Source organism: Anolis sagrei, chromosome 3, assembly GCF_037176765.1.
Source record: "Anolis sagrei isolate rAnoSag1 chromosome 3, rAnoSag1.mat, whole genome shotgun sequence".
In the NCBI taxonomy this organism is placed as follows: Eukaryota; Metazoa; Chordata; class Lepidosauria; order Squamata; family Dactyloidae; genus Anolis; species Anolis sagrei.
In genome coordinates this window covers 142,544,877-142,568,742 of record NC_090023.1, presented here as the reverse complement: position 1 = coordinate 142,568,742, position 23,866 = coordinate 142,544,877, and the positions used below count along the sequence as shown (strand labels likewise).

General features: G+C 39.5%; 2 protein-coding genes across 2 annotated transcripts in view; one reads left to right on the top strand and one right to left on the bottom strand.

Annotated features, from left to right (window-relative positions):
* NSD2 (nuclear receptor binding SET domain protein 2) overlaps positions 1 to 14,575 on the top strand; it is a 67,258-nt gene extending 52,683 nt beyond the window's left edge. The window contains exons 14-22 of the mRNA XM_067466932.1: positions 2,084 to 2,240; positions 2,762 to 2,967; positions 4,979 to 5,082; positions 5,873 to 6,142; positions 6,838 to 6,954; positions 9,248 to 9,389; positions 9,677 to 9,783; positions 11,244 to 11,445; positions 13,645 to 14,575. Coding sequence (XP_067323033.1) covers positions 2,084 to 2,240; positions 2,762 to 2,967; positions 4,979 to 5,082; positions 5,873 to 6,142; positions 6,838 to 6,954; positions 9,248 to 9,389; positions 9,677 to 9,783; positions 11,244 to 11,445; positions 13,645 to 13,907 — 1,568 coding nt within the window. The 3' untranslated portion in view covers positions 13,908 to 14,575. The remainder of the gene's footprint in view (positions 1 to 2,083; positions 2,241 to 2,761; positions 2,968 to 4,978; positions 5,083 to 5,872; positions 6,143 to 6,837; positions 6,955 to 9,247; positions 9,390 to 9,676; positions 9,784 to 11,243; positions 11,446 to 13,644) is intronic.
* A 3,201-nt stretch (positions 14,576 to 17,776) lies between these two features.
* NELFA (negative elongation factor complex member A) overlaps positions 17,777 to 23,866 on the bottom strand; it is a 29,437-nt gene continuing 23,347 nt past the window's right edge. The window contains exon 11 of the mRNA XM_060769301.2: positions 17,777 to 21,449. Coding sequence (XP_060625284.2) covers positions 21,265 to 21,449 — 185 coding nt within the window. The 3' untranslated portion in view covers positions 17,777 to 21,264. The remainder of the gene's footprint in view (positions 21,450 to 23,866) is intronic.

Below are 23,866 nucleotides of genomic sequence, written 5' to 3'. Positions count from 1 at the left end.
AACATCTACACATGGTTTCAGTGTCAATCACTAAGCCTCAGAAATGCATGAACACCAACGTCACTGACCATCCATATTCGGAACTGATGTCAACTTTCCATCAGTGTGACCAGTTTCCATCCCAGTCATCCAAACTATTCCACCACTACAACACTTGGTGGAACATCACCACTTGTTGTTGGGTCCTTACCATTGTGCATCAGGGTTACAGCATAGAGCTCTCAAGTATTCTACATGTTGGCTTTGTACTTTCCCCTCCCAATCCCTTCTCAAAGAAATTATCTACTTTCCGCACAGAGATTCTATCAAAAGGGTACTTAATGGCAACAGATTACGAAAAGAGATAGAAGGCTCCAACGAATTCTAGACCTTTAGGGGTTGAACATATACATTTTCTCCAAGAAGTTCAAAATGGTGACCCGACAGTCAATCCTCCCCTTTTCAGAGGAAACTGTTTCACCTTGATAGACCTTTGTGATGTCTATTTCCACATAGAAATCCAACCCCTCAGCAGGTCTAGCCTTCTGTTCTGTTTCCACCTTTCCCACTGCTATCCAGGCTGATAGTGAAATCGCGCAGGGGAAAGTCCAGTGTCATCTGTGTGTGGCTCCCTTCTGACTGAGGCAGCCATTGTTTGTCCTGCTACATCTTTTAAAGGTCTGGTGCATGACAGTTCCTCTCACGGCCAGACCCTTTAGCCCAACTTGTTCATTCTACAAGAGACCACATGGGGGATAATGGTGTAACTTTCCCCATGAATTTGAGAAGTACTCCTTCCCTCATGCAAAGGCTCTACTAGGAATTCATAAGACTATGGGCCCTTCCACACAGCCCTATATCCCAGAATATCAATGCAGAAAATCCCACATCTGAGTGTGGACTCAGATAACCCAGTTCAAAGCAGAAATTGTGGGATATTCAGCCTTGATATTCTGGGATATAGGGCTGTCTGGAAGGGCCCCATGATAAATATTGTGAATTCTGCTTCTTCCCAGAATTAAGATCAGAGCCTCCTTCCCCATCTGTGTTATTGCATTTCCTCTTTTGTCTTCAGGAATAAGGACTGACCCTTTCTTCCATCAAAAAGTGTCTGGCAGCCATTGTGGCTCATCAACCGGCCACAACAAACATGTATTTCTTTATTTGTACATCCCGTAGTAAAGAGTCTCCTGAAAGGATTACTCCCATGTGTTCACCTATGTGACTGCCTGTCGCTTTCTGGTTCCTCTGACACCATCTCAGTTGATGGGTCCACGGTTTGAACCAATGACATGCACAGTTGAGAGATTATCACCCTAAAAGTTGTCTTCCTTGTGGTGATAATCTCTGAGCGGCATGCATGTGAACTAGCAGCCCTGTTCTCTGACAAAAATATGATAACCTTCAACCAGATGTGGTCTTTTTATTGGAGGGTGTATCCCAATTCCATCTGAGTAAGGACATTGTGATACCAACCTTCTATCCACATCCATCTGTCTGGAACAATCCCTAAATTCATTGGACATATGCTGGACTCTAGCATATTAACTAAAACTGTACCATTCCAAGAACAGGTTGCTTACCTGTAACTATAGTTCTTCAACTGGTCATATGTGCCCTTATACAAACTCACCCTACCTCCCCTCTTCCAGGTCCCTGGCACTATGTTGGCGGACTTCAAAACTGAGGGAAAAGAACAGGTTGCTTACCTGTAACTATAGTTCTTCAACTGGTCATATGTGCCCTTATACAAACTCACCCTACCTCCCCTCTTCCAGGTCCCTGGCACTATGTTGGCGGACTTCAAAACTGAGGGAAAAGTAACTTGGCAATTGAGGCATGCAGAATAGGGAGGAAGGGGTGGAGATATTCCCACCAAGCTGGAGAGCTTTAGAACTTTCCGAATGGGGTCTGTGCAGGAAAAAACACATTTGTGTGAATGCATACATGACCACTTGAAGAACTACATTTACAGGTAAGAAACCTCTTCTTCCTTGCCTGCAGCCTGATGCTGTGTTTATAGATTATGGGTTTAGTGTTTAGTTTTTATGCTCTAGGTAAAACTTTCTCTTTTCTTTCCATGTAAATATGATTTATCTTGCAGGTGGAAGCCTTTTATGTTGTGAATCTTGCCCTGCTGCCTTTCATCCAGATTGCTTAAACATAGAAATGCCAGATGGAAGCTGGTATTGCAATGATTGCAAAGCAGGAAAGAAAATTCGTTTTCAGGATATTATTTGGGTCAAACTGGGAAAATACAGGTTTGAATTTATATAATTAAATATTCATATTTGTATCTCTTTTTTTGAGGAGCTTGATCAGGAAGAGTCTGCCTGTGTGTATACAGATAACTGAAATGCTGGGGGGGGGGTGCAGTTTTATGCCTCGAGACTTTTAAGGATTGCACCCCCATCACACTCCTGTAAATAAAGAAATCAGGGCTGTAATCATTTTTGTCATGCTTTAGGCCCCCATTCCCATCCCCAGGACATTTTAGGCCCAGAAGAGTGCCCTTTAACAACACGAAGTGAACAGAAATCACTTAGCCGGGAAGAGAAAAATGCCTCCTCACACCCCCACCCCTTATGTGGCATTTGGGGGCATTTTTTTTTTTTGATTTGGGGACTACTGGGGCCCTCAAAAGTAACATTTCAGCTGGCCTTAGTATTAAGAGAGTACATTTGTTTCTTTGTATTTATGATGAAAATAAGAAATGTATTATTCACGTCTGTGAGAATAGGTCTCTCAAATTCTTGCTTCTTTTGGGATACTTCTCTTATAGGTGGTGGCCTGCAGAAGTCTGCCATCCAAAAAATGTTCCCCCAAATATCCAGAAAATGAAACATGAAATCGGAGAGTTCCCTGTGTTTTTCTTTGGGTCTAAAGATTATTACTGGACTCATCAGGCTCGTGTCTTTCCCTACATGGAAGGAGATCGGGGAAGCCGATACCAAGGAATGAAAGGAATTGGAAAAGTCTTCAAAAATGGTACAAATATTGAGTGAAATGTTTAAAATGATCTTGTACTTCTGTAGTTGCATTGTTATATGTGCATTGAAGTGTGAGGACTTGCTGCAACCTTTTCAGTTTCATTTAATTTGGATACCCTGCTCATGCAGTTCTGTAAAACCTGGTTTCACTTTTGTGTCAAGGCAACATATATCATTTAGTTTGTTGCATGGGCAATTGTTTTCTCTTTTGCTATTAATTGCTTTATTTATTTATTTATTCTAAGTGGTTTATAGAGATACAACTGTTCAAGTAACCTGGACCCAGACTGTATAGGACTTTATAAGTCAAAAACAGCATTGTGAATTGTGCCCGGAAATGGTAGTAGCTAGCGGAGATTTTGCAACCAAGGGCAGGGAGCAGGGAGAAATTGTCCACTCCCAGTAGCTAGCCCCAATTAATAAACTATTAGAATTCAGGCTCTGTGTTCCAGTTAGCAAGCGAAGGTGGGAGGGTGGCGCAATCCTGCTGCTCACCCTGGCTGCCTTCTTGGACGCCTTCTTTCTGCTCCCGTACATGTGCCCCTGAGTGTGAAAAAGAAGTGGGCCATGAACAAGTGAGCTGAGAAATGGAAGGGAGCAAGTGGGTGGGCAGAGAAAAGGAGAAACTGACCCTCCTTTCTTTCTGTGCCTATCCACTTGCTCTATGCTTCCCTCGGTATGAGCACTGGGTTTCTCCCTTTCGCTTCCCCTGCTGGCAAATCCATGCCAGTTTTCATAGGGATTTGTAAGCCATAGTCTCTCAAGGTAGCAACAGAAACAGCAGAAAATAATCCCTGAATGATCACATTTGTCAAAGTAAGACCTGCTAAAGTGGAAAGCCACTGGTTGTATGTCAGATCTTTATTTTTACCTGTACTGGGGAAATGTAGTATACATTTGTTATATTTTGCGCTTCAGCTACAGCACTTTAAACATGGGCATGTTTGAACATATATCTATTTCAGCATATCTTACCAGTATCATCTTTCAGCATATTTGGACAGGCTAGCACCCTTTCCAAATGTCTTTATTGGTCAAAACATGTCCAAAGGCATTCTAATTTGTGGTTCTATCTTGGCATCTTTTATTTTCTCCTTAGCCTAACTCAAATTATAAATTATCTAATCGGAACAACCATCTTGGTTACTTTGAACACACATCCTAACATATTTTGCTTTCTATATTAAAATGAATATGTTGTTATGCTGTATCATGATGCTAGGTTGCATTCTGCGCTTTGCAATTGCATTCTCATTTTCTTTATTTTTTAAAAAAAGCATTGCTTATGGCCACTTTCTAAAAACTAAAGCATTTTACTTCTCATTAAATGCATTGCCCAACTTACTGGGCAAGTCTGTTGTGATGTTGGGCGCCCTCCCACTGGCCATGGAACATGCGGGGGGGGCTTCTTCCTCTCAGAAGCCCCCTGTGATCAATGGCAGGCCCCACCCCACCTCTGCATTGGCCAGGGCCCACTTCCTTCTTCACCCAGCAGCCTTTATAAGGCTTCCCTGGACCTTTGTAGGCACCATGCTTGCTTTGGCTGATCCATCCCACCCGCCGTTCATGCTTGTTATGTTTTCGATTCTTGTTAGCTTGTCACAACTTTTAGGTTGGTGTGTGGCATTCGCCCTGGAACTGGCTTGCGGGCTGCCCATGCATGCCAGCCGACCCTTGTTCCTGTAATCAATAAACAAGTTCTGGCCATTTTTTTTATCCCAACTCTGTATACATGTCTTCTTTAGTTCTGCTGGCGGGAGGTGTGTCGCCTATGCACATGCAGAAGCTTGAGAATAACACACTGATTCCAGCTCAATAAAGAATCAGAGATGCATTGGTGTTAAACAACAACATTGAAAATATGCATGCCCCTTTCCTTCCATGACTATGGGGAGGAACTGCAGACATGCTGAATCAATGCCTAGCAGCCGCTATGTCAAAAACTAGGGTATCTTGATGAGGATGAAGTATTAGTTTCTCCAATTTCTACTAATTGCTTTCTTTTAAAGCTTTGCAAGATGCTGAAGCACGTTTTCGAGAAATAAAATTTCAACGTGAAGCCAAGGAAACTCAGGAAAATGAACGTAAACCTCCTCCTTACAAACACATCAAGGTAAGTAAGGTATCTGAGTGCATATATCTCTTCTCTCAGCTGTGATTAATGAGGCCCTCATATACAACCTTTTGCTTGGCAGGAGGCTTTTTGCTTTGGGATCCAGTTATCCTGATCATAATGTGTGAACACCGTTCAAACACCTATCAGTTCACAATTGGACTGTGTCAAATTGAACAACCTTGTATTGATCATATAATGTTGAAAAAATAGAAGGCAGGACTTTATATTACTTATTAAGAAATTATTTCTGCTGTAAAACAGTTAAATTCCAGAAAATGAACTGTAATTATGTCTTTGGTCTAGTTTAGTCAACCTTGATCCTGTCTAAAATTTCATTAAAACTGCCCAGTTACACATGGAAATATTTACAAGGAGCCATATTGAGTAATGGGTAATCTTGGACTTGGACTGGGTAGATCTAAAATCAGGTTTCTAAACGAACACATGATGACAATTTGTTTGATTTGGATTCACATTTTCTGCTTTAATTTGTGCTATATGGCAGATGCAACGTTAAAAAGAATTACCTCCATGCATGCCACCCTTAGATCGATAGAAGAAAAAGTAATTTGTAAATACAAAAAAAAACCCAAAAAAAACCCCAAACCTGTAATTGTAGTATTTCATTCCCTAGCCACATTTATTGCACTGGTGAATTAAATATTTGTTCCTCAAATAAGTTGAAAGTATTCTATAATATTTTTAAATACATGTTCTCTATGCTGCCCAATTGTTACATTTCTTACCTTTCTAAGAATTTGCTTCACATCTCTTCTTCCTTATTCAGGTAAATAAGCCTTTTGGAAAGGTTCAGGTGTATACTGCTGACATTTCTGAGATTCCCAAATGCAATTGCAAACCCTCTGATGAAAACCCCTGTGGTTTTGATTCTGAGTGTCTAAATCGGATGTTGATGTATGAGTGTCACCCACAAGTGTGTCCAGCCGGAGAGCGCTGCCAAAACCAATGCTTTACTAAACGCCAGTACCCCGAAACAAAGATCATAAAGACTGATGGCAAAGGATGGGGCTTGATTGCAAAGAGAGACATTAAAAAGGTATGTGTTTCGGAGAGCTGGATCAGTTTGTGGAAATGTTTTTATAGTGCCACACTCTTGGTCAGAAGACTTCCTGGGTCTTTCTTTGTATACGGGCAATGTGGGTCCCATATATTCTCCCCCACCTGTTTGTGGGAACTTGGATCAAGACTGCCCTTTGCATTTTCAAAAATAGAAAAGGTAAAACTGTGCTACTTAGAAGTCTCACCATTAAAATTGAGATGAGAATGAAGATGGGTTAGATTTGACAAAGTGATGCAGCAGGTAGATCGATGGCCTCCAGACTCCTCAGATTGGCCACACTTTCTGTGTAAAGGTTTTCATAGTTAAATGAGATGATAGCTTGGCTTTTATTGTTGAATGATAAATCTTCATTGGGAAGATAAGGTGTTCCTCTATTATGTGCTAGAGTTTTGATGCTTTATTTGATTGATTTGGTCTGCTGTTCTGAATTTATCTTCTTCCTACCTCAGAGTTTAGTGCTGTGTAAATTAAAACCAAGGATACATTACTAAGAATAGACTTGTCTTTAGAGCAAACAATTGGAATAGATTCAATCATGAATCTTCTTTAGGTTAACTTAAGGATATTGGAAAACTGATGAGATAGAGATGCTGCTGCAGTGCATTAAAAACCTGTAGAATGTACCTCTGTCAGATGATACATAGTTTTGCAACAGTCCATTTATTTTTCAGGGTGAATTTGTGAATGAATATGTTGGTGAGTTAATTGATGATGAGGAGTGTATGGCACGAATCAAGTATGCTCATGAAAACGACATCACACACTTTTACATGCTTACTATTGATAAGGTATAGTATTCTAACATGTCTTGATTTGTATCTCATAGTTACCCTGGATAACTGAAATCAGCACTTCTAGTCTGTCAGTGACAGCAGAGTAAATATATCCATCATGTTTTCTCAGTCTGATTTGTTGTGGGGTGGCTCGCAGAGTGAGGGAGAGGAGATGCTGGTTGAAGGGCCAGCATTGGAACTGGACCCAGCAGTGCCCAGCAGTTCCCTCGGCCAAAAATAGAAATAAAACCCATTCAAGTAGCTACCACTTCTTGGCCTGCAGATAAAGTTCAAGCAAGTTCCTCTGAGCAGGCTGAGGAAAGGTTAAGTGTCCCAATTTTCGTGCACCTACAAAGAGAGTAGCCCTTGCAGGCCCTTGAGAGTAGCTGCGAAACAAGCCAGCAATAGGGAACACCCCAAAACTTAGCATTTAAGGCTCAAGTGGGGCACCTTGTTGCTGGCTACAACATCAGTACCTGGAGCTACAACCTTAGACTCTTGCTAATTGTTATTTGTGATTTCTTGGCCTACCCTTGAATTTTGGTTTTCTGTTTCTGATTTAATTGTGGACTCCATACAAGTGATTGGGGTTGAGGCTTCCTTCTACTTTTTTTGCTTTACACTATAAACTAATTACAAACTGTAAAATTACCACAAGAATACACATATGTTCCAGAAAAGAAAATACAAAGAAACATATAAGCTAAAAACTGACTGCCAGCTTTCCTACCAAGGGTTTAGATGACTTATTTCCCATATGTTCAAACTAGATCTCACCTACTAATTAGTCTGAACTTACAGAATATCAAATCCTACGATTAAAATCTTCTTCCTTCTTTCAAAAACATTTAAAGTCTTTCTATTCATGTGTCAGTTAACATTCTGTAAATCTCTCTTAATTTTATTGCCTTTTGCATTTTATTAACCTTGTTTTAAAAGGCTTCTGGAAAGAAATCCCAAGCCAGTTTGCTCACAAAGCTATTCATCATACAGAGCAGTTCTTTGGCCAGAAGTATATCTCTATCATTGTGATCAGAAAGCCTCTCCAACATTCTTGTTCCTTTTTGGTCCTTTTTGTACCCCATACAGGCAGACTTCTCATGTGGCAGGACATGCTGGCATGTTCGGCCTTTCCTCCCTCTTGCTTCAATCATTCGCCACTAACAAGGCAGTTTTATCACCAAAAGAGATGTTTTAGACCAGTGGTTCTCAACCTGTGGATCCCCAGCTATTTTGGCCTACAACTTCCAAAAATCCTAGCCAGTTAACCAGCTGTTAGGATTTCTGGGAGTTGAAGGCCAAAACATCTGGGAACCCACTGTTTTAGACCCCTGTAGTTGATCCCTTGAGCCTCCTTTGTCCCAGGGATCAATTCTACCGGCCATCAACAGCTTGACCTGTAATCACTTCGTGGAGCATCTCTGCCATTCCTCTTGAAAGTCCCCAGTACATTTACTTCCAAAAAATTAACTTGAGTAACCATCACAAGTAATGCAACTTTCCAGAATTTCCTGTGTATGTTAAAATTATATTTATATCAAGTATACAAAAACTCTTTGCTCCTGTGGTTATTTTATTTAGATCTATTGCCCACACCTATCCTGAAGGCTCAAGGCAGGTAACAAAAATCTTTAAAAGTTGTGAAGAAACAGACTGCGTAAAATTAAACATGTTTTTATCACATGTTTTATATAAATTCAGACATCAGTTTGTAGTAAGGGGAATTGTTTAAGAAAGTCATGCCCATAGTTAGTTATGCAATCTCAGATATCTTTTGAAGTATGCTTCATCGAATGTTATTCCCTTTCCTTGCGAATAATGAACTTGTTGCACTTGTGCCTTTCCTTAGGGGTTGTATTGGAGTGAAGAGCTATAGTTTAGATGAAAGATTAGTAATAATAATAATTTAAGAACTTTATTTGTATCCCACCACCATCTCTCTGGAGGGACTCGGGGCGGCACGCAGGATGCACTCAGTACCACACAATACACATACAAGAAAATATAAAAGGTTAAATTAATAACAATAATATTAGCCCCGTTACACATAAAACAACAATAAAACCCCTATCAGTTAAAAATATTAAAAGACTCAACAAGCTATAAAATAGCAGTTATGAGCAATATTCATCCTTGTAAAGTGCATCAGTGACCACTCACTAAGCTTACAATAATAATAATAATAATAATAATCCCTAAACATGGTCAAAAGCTTGTGTAAAAAGCCACGTGGCTGTTAGAGCAACCATATTTTAAATAGTGTTGTTATTAATGAACATTTGCATTTTGTTGCACTCTTGACGCTTAGGACCGCATAATTGATGCTGGACCCAAAGGAAATTATTCTCGTTTTATGAATCACAGCTGTCAGCCTAATTGTGAGACTCTGAAGTGGACAGTACATGGCGACACCCGCGTGGGACTATTTGCTGTGTGTGATATTCCTGCAGGTACATGCTAGTTTTAAAATTACAAAATCCTTTCTGTAACTCCGTTGCAGCCTGCTTGACAAGTGACATGAAACGAGGACTATCTTTGAGAAAAACAGTTGAGAAAGTGCAGCCAATACAATTTCCAGCAGCTAGTCTGCTACTTTTCCTGGCTTTCTCGCGGCTCATTTGTCCTTACATTTCTTTTACTGTGTGGAGGCAGAGGGAGATACTGTAGCTGACATGTTGATATTTGGGATTTTTATTATGAAGTAACATAATATCTCTCTGTCTCTCTTTCTACTTAGGGACGGAGCTGACCTTTAATTACAACCTTGACTGTCTGGGAAATGAAAAAACTGTGTGTAAATGTGGTGCTCCCAACTGTAGTGGTTTTCTTGGGGACAGACCAAAGGTACAGAGAGGGCAAAAATATTCAATATATTTCACCACCATGCTCCCCTCCCCCTGAGCCACTTCTTTTATATTTTCTATTCAAAATTTCACTTCCTCTTGTGGAGGTAACTTTCCACCCTTCTTTTTAAATCCTCTTTCAATAAATTTCCCCCAGACATCATAAAAATCACTTTTTTCATATTCCTCTTTTAACTTTTAAATGTCAGCTTATCATTTATTTCCAATTACCACTCTTCAATTTGTATATTTACTTCTTTTTTTCCAATTCTTTTCTATAAACAGTATTGCGATTGTTAATGGGTTAGATATTACATCTTTTTCTTCTCTTTTCAGCTGTTTATTATTATATAATGGCAATAAAGCAGTACTAGGACTTCTTTCTATTTTTATGTTCATTATATCATCTATCTCCCTCCCTAAATACATTTCACCAAAAATCGCTTACATATTTACAATGCTACCACATACGTATATATGTTGCCGCTTCTTGGCATCCTCTCCAGAAATGTTTTGAGTAATTTTTATTTATATTTGCTATTTTTATTGGTGTTAGGTACCATTTCAATATCAATTTATAATAATTTTCCTTAACTCATATTGATAAGTTTTTAAAAAGTCTTTTTTCCCATAGTTGTGACCACTCAATTTCATTTATTTTCATCTCTAAATCTTCCTCCCAAATCTCCTTGAGAGTGTTATTCTTTATTTTTCCTTCCTTTATTTCAGTTAATATATATTTTAGTGGTAATTCCTTTCATATTTTTATGTTCATCTATATCTCTTCCATTTTGTATTATTTGTTCAAATTGATTAAGCTTACTTCCATTTGTATTATTTTTTACCCAATTTTTGAACCATTGTTCTAATTATATGCGATGGAACCATGATAATTTTATTTCCCTGAATTCAGTTGCAAGATGGCTAAAACATGTTGCTTCCCCAATTTGTGGATAAAAGGCAGACTGCCACATTCTGTACCATGCCTTCAAACTGCTCTTTGGATATATATTTGGTAATGATGTTATAGTGTCCAAAGTTCAAGTTTACAAAGCCTGGCAATTGTGTTGGTCTTTTCAAATTGAAAAGACGTCAGTATTTGTACTAACTTTAATTGTTAGTGAATATTCCTATGTTGCTACCTGTTGATGAACAAACACTATCCTTCCCAGACTATATTCGCACACATACACATGTCATTGTGGTCACGAAAACCCACATCCAGTCTTCTGTCTTGTTGGATTGAGTCTGCTCATGGCTAACTTACTTGTCAAACACAGAAAATGTATAGAGACTGGCAACTCATGATGGTCTAATGTTTCATTTTTAAAATTTAGAAGTATAATCTCATCCAACTCAAGGCCCAACTCTTGGTTTTTGCTCAACTCAGGGCTGTCTTTGCGTTGTTCCTCTTTGATTTGGGGAATTGTCATTTTACATGATATTTATATTTTTTTTTAGAATTCATCCTCTAATGCTTCAGAGGAGAAAGGAAAGAAAACCAAAAGAATAAGGAGGCGGAAAAGCAAGAGCAAAGCGAGGAAAAAAACTGAGGACTATTGTTTCCGCTGCGGTGATGGAGGGCAGCTGGTGTTATGTGACAGAAAATTTTGTACCAAGGCATACCATCTCTCCTGTCTTGATTTAATAAAGCGCCCCTTTGGTGAGTAAAAATTAAGCATGGTTTAAATAGGTTACTAACAATCATTCTTGAGCCTTTGGCAGTCCTCAATAAAAATGTGGTATATTGTATATACCTTTTTGCAAAGAAAATTCAAATTTAGCCAACTGCTGCTCCAAAAAAGAAAAAAAAAACTAGTAAGGAATTGCTATAAAACATCCCGAGTGTTGCCTTTTATATAGAAACATAAGAGTGGAATCCTCATCAGTTATAACAGATATAGAATGCACGGGGTTCTGCCAAACAAGAACCAAGTCTGTGAAAGTGATTAGAAGAAGACACTATGCAACAAAAATAGGGAAAAAATGTTCCTGATTTGAAAGTGTTATCTCCTGTTTAATTGTGTGGTATTTACTTTGAAAGTAGTTGTTCTACTCCAGAAACTATGTTGAACTGGTTGACTATATGAGACATTCATTGAAAAAGTATAGCAAAATGCTGCAGGATGTCCCACCAAAACAAAGATTTTGCAGTTTAATAAACTTTCCCCATATTTTTATGATAGAACCAATTATGGCATTTCTAGCCCAGGAACAAATATCGTGTTTTCCCCCGGGGGGGGGGGGGGGAATCACTCACATTTTCTGCTTTCCACCTTTTTTCTATTCAGGTTGAGTTGTATACTACACACACAGTTCATACCTGTTTTTAACTTCGTACTGGTTGTTGTAACAGCTATAGCTTGCATAAGGTTTATCCTAATTTCATTCAGATGTCCATAAGACATTTCACTCTTTAGACATTAAAAGGGGTAGTGGTCAGCCTATCCTCGATGAAGTTACATTCACCCTGAAGGCTTGGATTTGCAGCCTGGTTCTGTTGAAAGGTAGGTCAGCCCTGGCTCTGTCCTTTTTTACCACTAGAACCTTGGATGGCACATTGGATGACAAAATTCATGTCATCAGCTGGATAGAGAGGGCCAGTGTACTGTTTTTGCACATTCTAAAATCTGCAGATTAGGTTACGTTATAATTATATCTGTCATTTATGACTTCTCAGAAAGATCAACTATATCTAAATGCAGCTGCAAGGCTACCAATAGGGGCCTAGAAAAGTAAATACTTTGCTATCTCAGTTACCCTGCCTGCTGTTCTCTGACTTAGCACTGAAATTGTAAATCTGAGAATAAGTGACAAAGATTCTCATCCTCAGCACTTACCAGCCTCAATCTCACAAATGAACACTACTTCTGCCGCACATCCAGAAGATATTTGATCTATGGGACTTCTTTGCCAGCCCAGTTATCAATTTCCTTACTATTACACACAAAACTGCCTCATTCAGATATCTTGAAAGATGTGTTTCTTTTCCAGTGGACAGGTCCTCTGTATCGTGCATCCCCTCTCTTGCCACTAATCACCAGAGTTCTGATGACGGATCAGAAGCAGGTTTCATTTAATGACACAATGGTGGCTTTGGCAATCTTCGTTTGCCATGCTTCTGGATCCGTCTCAATGTTGTAATTTCAGCTGAGAATATTGCAATTCAAATTGTTATCTTTTTAGGGCTAGTTTCTGCATTTAGAATATTCACAAAACTACTAAGAGCACGTAGCATATTTGAGACAGGAAGAGATACAGATATGCACCACTCATTTATCTATCTATCTATCTATCTATTTATCTGTATACCACTTTTTTCACCCCAGGGGGTGGGGGGGACTCAAATTGGTTTCCAACATATTTACGGCAAAGTTCAATGCCTTGCAAACATATGAAGACATAACATAAAACAATAACATTAAGCTGTCAAATAAATCATAAGATGTAACAACATTTAGACATTAAAACATGGAGATAAAACTTAACAATATAAAAATTAAAATCACATTATGCTGCGAACAACTGAAAAAAATACACAATTACTGGTTGAAGTTTTTTTCTCAGCATTGTGAGATGGTACTGTTTTATTCAGCTGCTCTTTTTATTTGAAGCAATCTGTGTCAACAATCACAAATGATACCAAACTTTCTGATTTTCCTTAACGGGTATGCCATTCTTTGTCGAATTAAGGTTGGTTTTAAGATTTGCCATAGTTTACCTGACACGAAAGAAACCACATTAAAGAGATGCTTTCCTTTTCCAAACTTGTGCTAGACTTACACACTCTTACACAGATTGGTCAGGCTCATACCTTTGAAGCAACTTTTCTGAATTGGATGTATTTTTTTTTCCATGGCAGGAAAATGGGAATGCCCTTGGCACCACTGTGATGTGTGCGGCAAGCTTTCTGTTGCCTTTTGCCACTTCTGTCCAAACTCTTTTTGCAAGGATCATCAAGATGACGCAGTGCTTGATTCTAACTTAAGCGGACAGTTGTTCTGTACAGACCATATTGAGGAGAACTTCACAGAAAAGAAGGTGAAGAGAACTGCCAGGAAAATGATCACGCTGAAGTCTAAGAGAAGACAAAGAAACAAATGGAAGAAGGCGGAATGTAAATAGTATTCAACTGCAGTTTCTGCTACCTGTACTGTCTTGTAGATACGTTGTGAATAGAGTGAGGGAAGGACACATATTTTACATACGTGCAAGAATGGGTTTGCGGAAATCATTTTAATCCACTGAGCCAATCGCAGCAGGATGTCCTGCCGTAACTGCACTGATCATGAGTTCTGGCGTGCCAAGTTCAAACACTTTCAGGACAAACCAAGTTTACTTTTCAGCAATAATGACAACACTTGAACTGTCAGGAGTGGAACAGTTCTCTCCAGTACTTCCCAGTTGGAGGTATGTTGATTCCCAACCAATTAAGGTGTTTTGAAATAGTAGTCACCATCCAAGTGTTTAGTACTTGAAAGATGTGATTAGCTTTTAAACTGAATGTTGTGGGGAGAACTGCCTTTCTTGCCTGCATAAAGTGCAGAGCACAGTATGGATATTTGGCTTGATTTTTTATAATTTTATTGTAACAGTATTCTATCAGGGAATAAAAATATGAGGGATGGAAGCAAACATACCTGTGGGAAGCTCTGAAAGAAAGAGCCCCATCTCTCATTTGGACTTCAGATAAGCAAAGTGATTCATGGCCCAAGTCCACCTATAAACGGATACTGAATTTTTAGCTCTGTTTTTACGATTTTATTTGCATAATAAAAGTCTTTCAAAATCAAGTTATTGTTTCTTTAAAAAAAAGATGACTGGTCCAGGTAAGTGTCTGTGATGTCAACATGATAGAGAAAAAATCAGCCCACTGTGTCTGAATTTTTAGTTTCTGTTATGATAGTTGGATTTCTTCTATTACATGTTTTTCCAGTAATTGTCATCTTGAGAGATTTATGTACATGTTTTAAAGCAAATACAATACATCAAAGAAAATGTCTTTTACTCCTCCACCCACATAAACCTTTTTTTTTATGTGTCACAATCTGTCAGTACATCAGATGTGTCACTTGCAGGTCAGGAGAGCTCTCCTGTGATGGATGAGGAAATACCATCTCAGAAGGTGTTCCTCGGGGTTATTAATAAAATGCATGAGTTGGAAGAGACCACAGAATCCATCTAGTCCAACTCTTGTTATACAGGAATACAGCACTCATGAAAAGTCATGAAAAGACCTCCAAAGAAGTAGAGTTCACAACCCCCTGAAGAAGTCAATTGAACAATTCTTTCTTATATTTCTAAGTAGTTTCTCTCATATTTATGAAGAATATTTTATGATTTGAATGCATTGGTTTCTGTTCCAGGTTTCATTTACACTGTAGAATTGATGCAGTTTGACGCCACTTCTAGTGCAATTGTTCAATGCTGTGGAATCCCGCTGATATTTGTAATTTGGTGACACACTTGTTCTCACTGGCAGAGAATGTTTAAGACTTTGTAAAACCTTAGTGTAGATGTGCTCTTAAACACTGGAGCAGCAACAAAACAAGCTTGCTCCTCCATTTGTCATCCCTTCAGATAGTTAATAATAAAAATAAACTTTATTTATACTCTGCCACCATCTCCCTGAAGGGACTAGGGCGGCTAACATGAGGCCAAGCCCAAGAAATTACAGTAAGGCAAAATAAAATACAACAGACAATAACATCAAGTAAAATACTAAACAATAACAAAATAATACAATAAAATAATAACAATAATTTTAATGAAACAAAATATGAAGTGATAAAAGAATTAAACACAGCGAGCAGGGCCAAATGCAAAGGATAAAATTATAAACCCCCTGGGTGAGATAGATAAATAGAGTGGTGAATATAGTGGGAGACTCGAGTGGGAAAAACAATGGGGTTGAGCTTCACTGAGGAATGAGATAAAGTACATCAAAAGGACAAGTTTGTACTGGGACAGACATGTTATGGGGATTTGCTCATTCATCAAAAACACACTGGAAAAGCCAAGTTTTTAAACTTTTCCTAAAGGCTGCCAGAGGGGGGGGGGGGGCCTTGCCTGATCTCCCTGGATAGCGAGTTCCAGAGCCGAGGGGCCACCACAGAAAAAGCTCTCTCCCTCATCCCCACCAACTGCACTTGTGACGGAGGAGGGAGCAAGAGGAGGGCTTCCCCTAAAGATCGAAGAGATCGCGCAGGTTCATAGAAGAAAATGCAATCATGAAAGTAGGTGGGTCACCTCCCAACTTAACCAGCTGTCTTACCCACCTCTCAAATGTAACTTTCTTAGGATTACAGCCCACAAGCAGCAACACACAGGTACAACACATAAACAAAACATTATTTGGATGTAATTCATCTGGCCCTGAAGACTTGAATTCATTTAGATTAGCCAAATACCTCTGTACTGCCTCGTTACATATTTTGTGTTGTCTTTCCCCTACTGTGTCATCTATGCTATTATCCCAATCAAATGTTTACCTTTTGGGGGGAAACTGAGGCAAAGAAGGTATTGGGGAGCTCTGCCCTTTCATTCAGGAATGCCTGGAGAACACCATCCACACCAGAATTTTGCTTAAAAATGGATAGTGGAAGCAGAGTATTCTACCACTGCACAGCTCTTACCATCATGTACTGATGTTTAAGTACAACTGTAGTACAAATCCATTGCTCTATGTCAGGAATCCTCAAACTTTTCAAACAGGGCCAGGTCACAGTCCCTCAAACTGTTGGAGGGCTGGATTATAATTTGAAAAAAACATGAATTCCTATGCTCACTGCGCATATCTTATCTGTAGTGCAAAAAACACTTTAAAACAATTCAATAATTAAAAAGAAGAACAATTCTAACAAATACAGACTTGTTAGTATTTCAGTGGGAAGTGTGGGTCTGCTTTTGGCTGATGAGATAGGATTGTTGTGTGCTTTCAAGACAGGTTGACCATGAGCAAGGGCCGGGAAAATGACCTTGGAGAGCTGTATTCGGCCCTCGGGCCTTAGTTTGAGGACCCCTGCTCTATGTCATTGCCCCTGGAGCAGCAGAAAATAAGCCTGATCCAACTCCAGTATGACATCCCTTCAACTGTTTAAACATGGCTATCATGACAACTTTCAATCTTCACTTCTCCGGGCTAAACATAATGAGATCTCAGACACCATGGTTTCCAGGCCTTTGACCATTTTGGTCACCCTCTGGACATTTTCTAATTCATCTATTACACAAGTTATGTCTCTCACCTCCTAACTGATTCCGTCCATATCCATCGGCTGGACAGGAGCAACTTTATCTGTAAAGTGTCATGCAAATTATTCACAATAGGCTTCTGGGAATGTTGCTGCTCTTGCCAGGCAAGCATAAAAGGCCTGTCCCTGCCTACTTTAGACAGCTCTGTTGGATGACGCTATACAGAAGCAATCATGGCAAAAAATAACACCTTTGGGGAAACTCAGCTTTTGTTTGTGACTAGCACCTAGGAAAGTAGATCTGGCTGCAATAGTTCATACTGGATGGTCATCTGTTGGGGGTGCTTTGGATGCAATTTTCCTGCTTGGACTGGATGACCCGCAAGGTCTTTTCCAACTCTATCATTCTGTGCCTCAGCTCTCAAAACAGAGCCCCTGGTGGTGCAATGGGTTAAACCCTTGTGCTGGCAGGACTAAATACTGACAGGTCAAAAGTTTGAATCCGAGGACAGTGGATGAGCTCCCTCTTGTCAGCTCCAGCTCCCCATGTGGGGACATGAGAGAAGCCTTCCACAAGGATGGTAAAATATCAAAACATCTTGGCGTCCCCTGGACAAGACAGCCAATTATTTCACACCAGAAGTGACTTGCAGTTTCTCAAGTTGCTCATGACACAAAAAAAAACCTCTCAAAACTACAAGTGTGCTCTAAACAGCTTGAGTCCTAATTGATCACTTATGTAAACTAATGGAATGTTAAGAGTTACTGCAGTTAATTATAAAACTACAGGAAGAAGGAAAATTTTCTTTAGAAAAATGTTTTATTATATTGTGCTATGTTGAAAATATTTACTCAAGGACATGAGGCTTTGAATTTACATTTATACAAAAACATAACAGATAGAAAACATATGGTTTGCTATACTATATATGCAACATTTTACAAAACAGCATTGCTTTTTTTAAAAATTCCAAGATTCCTAGAAGGCTCTGGCTTAAAACATTTTTATGGGTTTTTTCCTCTCCATCCAAGGAAGAAAACAAAATCCACATGGCGATGTCAAAGTACGTTCAAGAAGTTTGGCAAGTGTCACTTCATGATTCACTGGGAGACACCGTAAGATGACAAAGGGTATTTCAGACATCACCACTGCCCAGATCTCACGGAAAGTTAGGTGACTGTTGTTGAATGAGTGGATCTCAACGGTTGATAGCTGGAATTAGAATTTCCAATGTTTTACCTCCAAAAGAGATTAATTGGTTACTGACATTTTCATCTGGCCTCTTCCATGGGACTTAGGACTTTAAACGATTGGGGTAATCTCTTTGTACAGAGAAATATAGTATTTAAAATGCTTACTTCCACTTTTTTGTGGGGCTCATGTCTATACAGTTGCCTGGTTAGGATAGCAGAGCTGTCATCTCTGTAATTATACCCTTTGGTTTATATCCTCCTTCCCTCAGGAAAACTTCTTTCTCTACTTCTTAAAGCAGGGGTTCTCAACCTTTGGTTTTCCAGGTGTTTTGGACTTCAATTCCCATAAATCACTGCCAGTTTACCAACTGATAGGAATTGTGGAAGCCAAAGTCCAAAACAACTCGAGATCCAAAAGTTGGGAACCACTGTCTTAAAAGGAATCATGCGTAATTGGAAAGTACTTTCTGCATCTTAAGATGCGACCCAACAGGAAGTGGAAACCATATGTGAAAAAACCCAAGTTTTCAGGAACCATTTCCAAAGACACACACACCCATCATTTCCAAAATATAGCAATTTTTTACTTGGCTCTCTTCCTAATACAAAATGCATTTTACAGCCAACATGTCCCAAAGGATTACCAGAGATGGAGGTTTTGTATTTACAGAATGGGATATCCCTACCTTAATCAGATCTACGAAATGTTTCTATTTCCAGCTTTGTTCTCTCGCCCCACTGCTTTAATGCTAGGCACAGGATGAGGAGCTATCCAACAGAAAGGGGAAGACACGTTGTCTAAGAAGTCAAGATGCCCAACGCTGGTCAGCTTCTGCATATACCATAAGCATTTCATCATGCCAAACCTAACATGTGCTTTGCTCTGTTAACGCCAAGTCTAAAGATACACTTTTACACAAGCATAAAACAAAGATACTTTTCCCCTTCTTCTGGGACTTGTGTCACCTTCCATATTTAAAGATAGTGACATGAAAGAATTCTGACCAACTTGTTTAGATCACTGTAATTATGACAGTCATTCAAAGCAACACTAACTTGCCCATTAATATTTTGATCAAAAGGTCCAGCTGAAAAACAATAATCAAGTTTGATATTTTATGGGCAAAAGTGGACAAAACCACGGCTAAGCACGCTAAAATAAATTATTTTACTCATTTTAAACCATCAAATCCAATGCTAGCAATCACATAAAAGTAAAAAAAAATGGGCTTGCTAATATATGCAAATTGAGATGCTAGAAAACAAGTGAAGAGTTAATTTTCCTGTGCACAACTTCCAGTGACAAATACATAGAAAACACTGCCTTTTGAAGTGATCCTGTATCCAAAACAAAAATTATGGTTAGTTGACACCACCTTCAAGCTGTCTTTAAGTTAAAATTTTCTCAGACAAGGAATGGTTTGAAAAGGCCAAAAAGTCAATTTTATCTGCAAACAGAGGTCATCCACTAAAATCAATTGGATTTGTGTAAGCAGTGAGGAACAAATCCCATTAATTTCAGTCCTACTCTAGTTGGGACTAAAATTACATGTAGCCCAGAAACTCAATGTGCTAAATAAATTTAAAGTGATCTAGTGCCTCAGCATACCTTGACTAAGAGTTTTTGCTAAAGTCTTTTCTTTACCACCATTTTAAGTCTAGGTCGGCACAAAGCCCTCCTCATATCCCATGCTGCTACAAGGAAGTTCCTCTTCAACATCAACTCCAAAATTATGAATGTAATTAAGAATAACATAAGGAAATGTAATTGTTTCCTTCATTTGTTCTGGCGCATTAAGTCTTCAATTCTCACATGGGAAGTGGTAATTCATTGCGATTGACATTTCTTGGAGGGCAGCAAACAGAGCACAGCTCGCAAGAAGCTTCCTCGGCTGCAACAGGGTTGCTCCCAGCAGAGATCTTCAGTCTCAGGAAGCAACTGATAAGGCTACAGATATACTCTTGGTCATAATATTTTGCATCCCAAGGATGACAGGTCCTGTGAATGGCTGTACTGAAAACGTTCTGAAATGTATTATTTTGGGTGTGCAATATCCCTCCCAAAGAATAATTCTCCAGTAGTGGCGACTAGATGGGCCCAAGAAAAATTAGGGGGAAAACAACTATGTGACTGGCCTAAATACATTCCAACATAGAGACAGGGATGACAGTGACATAAGATGTCGTATTATGATAGCTAAAGACATAGAAGCATAGGTCCATTGAGACCTTGCCTTCGACGTCTTGTAACGAGTTGTATGACCTTGAGGTAGACCCTTTAAAGAGCTTGGGACTGATCAATTTACAGAGCATTTTGTAGTATAAGCAAATCAAGGAAGCCAATCATACATTTTGTCACTTCAGAAGTGACAAAACGAAATCATCTTCAATGCCATCCAGGTCGAAGGTTTGACCTTTGGATGTCAGGGCTTGATTTCATTCATCCGTTTATCTAAAGAGGTTAAAATGGAAACCATTAAATTAATTATGGGGCAAACACTAGGGTCCGACAATGGGCTTCACAAGGGGCGAAGAATGCCAATTTTCCTCCATGCCACTTTACAAAATGCACCCTCAAGCCCTTAATGTATGCCAATCGAGGAATACTCTGCATGCTTTCCCAACAGGTGGTAAAACCACTACAGTGGGAGCCATTGCACATGACAGAAAGCATTAACAGTCTGCTACAGAAAGGAACGAGGCACTGCAAGTAGAGTAGGGAAAACCGGTCACAATAATCTAAAATAGAATCAACCATTCACCACTGCTGTAAAATGTGTTCTTCTTGAAGGTTTCTTGCACAGGATGCTCCCTTGAGAAAACAGAAAAACATAACCTCTTTTCTCCCAAGGCAGAAGTGTTTCAATTTTAATCTCTCAACCCTTATGAATCACTATATACTCCCCAAACTTTTAATTAAAAATAAAAGAATTCCTATTTTGTCCCCTCCTCCTACTTCAGTCAATCACAGCCAGGATGCTGGGCGATTACAACCAGGCCTACGCAGGAATGTTTTTCAACCGAGTCCCCACATGACATACAAGCTGGCTTATCCTATGGTCCATTTGGTCTACAATTCTGGGGGTCCGAACTGTTTAAGAAACATTTGTTATTGGTTTGTATTTCTTTAGTCTGGTCCACTGGCCAGTAGCATAGTTCATTTCAAAGACAGTGTCCACTAGCATGGTGGTGCTTCCTGTGCCATCTGCCTTTGGCAGCACTTCTGTGTGCTCACTCAGCTTGATCTGGATGACGTCTCCCTGCTCTTGACATGGGTTTTCTGTGGAGGCAAAAGGTATACTTTAATTATTGGATTGGGTTGGACTGCGCTCCCCTCACTTCTTTTAAGACCCTTTTACCAGATATATCCTACCTTGTTCATGCCCAAAGTTTTTTTTAAAATTTTCAATTGTTGCATTTGGCCCGCCCATAGGTTTTTAAATCCTTGTGTGTTATTGCTTATTGTTTATATGTGATTTATATTAATTGTATTGTATTGTTTTTTCTGTTTATTGCAGTGTTCCTCAAGCTGGGGGTCGGAATCCCTGGGGGGGTCACAAGGGGGTGTCAGAGGGGTCGCCAAAGACCACCAGAAAACACAATATTTTCTGTTGATTATGGGATTTATGAGTGGGAAGTTTGGCCCAATTATATCGTTAGTGGGGTTTAGAATGCTCTTTGATTGTAGGTGAACTATAAATCCCAGTGTCTACAACTCCCAAATGGCAAGGTCTATTTTCCCCAAACGCCACCAGTGTTCAGGTTTGAGCATCTTGAGTATTTGTGCTAAGATTGGTCCAGATCTATCATTCTTCAGGTCCACAGTGCTCTCTGGATGTAGGTGAACTACAACTCCAAAACTCAAGGTCAATGCCCACCAAACCCTTCTAGTGTTTTCTCTTGGTCATGGGAGTTATGTGTGCCAAATTTGGTTAAATTCCATTGTTGATGGAATTCAGAATGGTCTTTGATTGTAGGTGAACTATAAATCCCAGCAACTACAACTCCCAAATAACAAAATAAATCCCCCCAACTCCACCAGTATTCAGATTTAGGCGTATTGGGTATTTGTGCCAAATTTGGTCCAGTGACTGAAAATACACCTTACATGTCAGATATTTACATTATGATTCATAACAGTAGCAAAATTATAGTTATGAAGTAGCAATGAAAATAATGTTATGGTTGGGGGTCACCACAACATGAGGAACTGTATTAAGGGGTCGCGGCATTAGGAAGGTTGAGAAACACTATTGCTTTCTTGTTTTATTAATGTGTTGTTGGGCTTGGCCTCATGTAAACCACTCCGAGTCCCTTGGGGAGATGGTGGGGGGGGGGGGGAGTATAAATAAAGTATTATTATTATTATTATTATTATTATTATTATTATTATTATACATTTCAATTCATCAAACCACGAGAAAGAGGCGAAGCCACTGGTGCTCCATTATGGTACTTTTCCATCCCATGAGATCAGAACTGGTGGAGTGGGCTCTGTTGACCATTTTATTTCCAGACCAAGTAGCCTACAGCCATCAGTGTGATATGCTACAGTTGGCCTAGTTTCAAAAGTCCCCTGGAAGTGATCAGGCTAGCACAAGGATGATGTTTCTTCCCCTAAAGTTGACTAAATGTAGAGAAAGATCAAAAGAAAGAAAAGAGGAAACTTGCTTATTTTTAGCTTTGGTTCTGTTCTTTGCCAGCAGAGACTAACACTGCTAAATCTTGATCTAACCTAAGCTTTTCTAAAGTGTGGGTTACGACCCCAAGCAGGGTCACTGTCGCTTTATGTTGCAGTCGGGAAAAATTTATGAGAGAACGAGGCCAACCGAAAGGAGGCGAGGGAGAAGAAAGGTAAGATGTCAGGATTTGTAAGCATTTCTTTAAGTGATAACAGGATCAGTGTCCCAGGGCTAACCACAGGTGTCATTGTAATTGGGGTGTGGTGGCTAATGCTGAGAATATAGTATATAGGTTGTAGTTACGGCGTGCTAGTTTGATGAGGGTTGGTGAATGAAGATAGGAGAGAGAGAGATTGTACATAATGTAAATACTGTCTTGATATTTTTACTATTTTTGCAAGTTAAGAAAGAAAAACTTTCCAGTTGGAATTAACAGCCTTGTGTTTTTGTTCCTGAGGAGACTACTTCACTGCAAGAAGCTATTTAGCTTCCTAACAAGAGTGAAAAGACCCTTCTATTACTCAACAGGCCATTTCATGCTGATTTGAACCCCTGACTGAAGAGGCATCCTCTTCTGGCCAGGGGTTTCTCCCTGGGACCTTGCTGCTTTTGCTTGCCTTAGAACAGTAGTTCCCAACCTGTGGTCCCTGGACCACCAGAGGACAGCAAGAACTAAAATATGGTCCACAGCCTCACAGTTACTACACCATTGCAACAAGAGCAATTAGCCTTGCGAAACCCTCTTACAGTGCCGAGGCTTATTAAATATGGTTTTCTGTGGGCGAGCAGATGTTGACTACTGGGTGGCATATTTTCTGTATCAGAAATTAGAGCTAATGTGGTCTACCCAATGCAATTTTTTGAATCAGCACCCCAAATAACCAAACTGATTCGTAACCCTTTTTGGAACTAATGTTAGCGAGTGGTCCCTGGTCAAAGTGATCCCTGGTCAAGTGATCCCCAGACAAAAAAAGGTTGGGAGCCACTGCTTAGAGAGAGAAAAGGGAGGGGAACA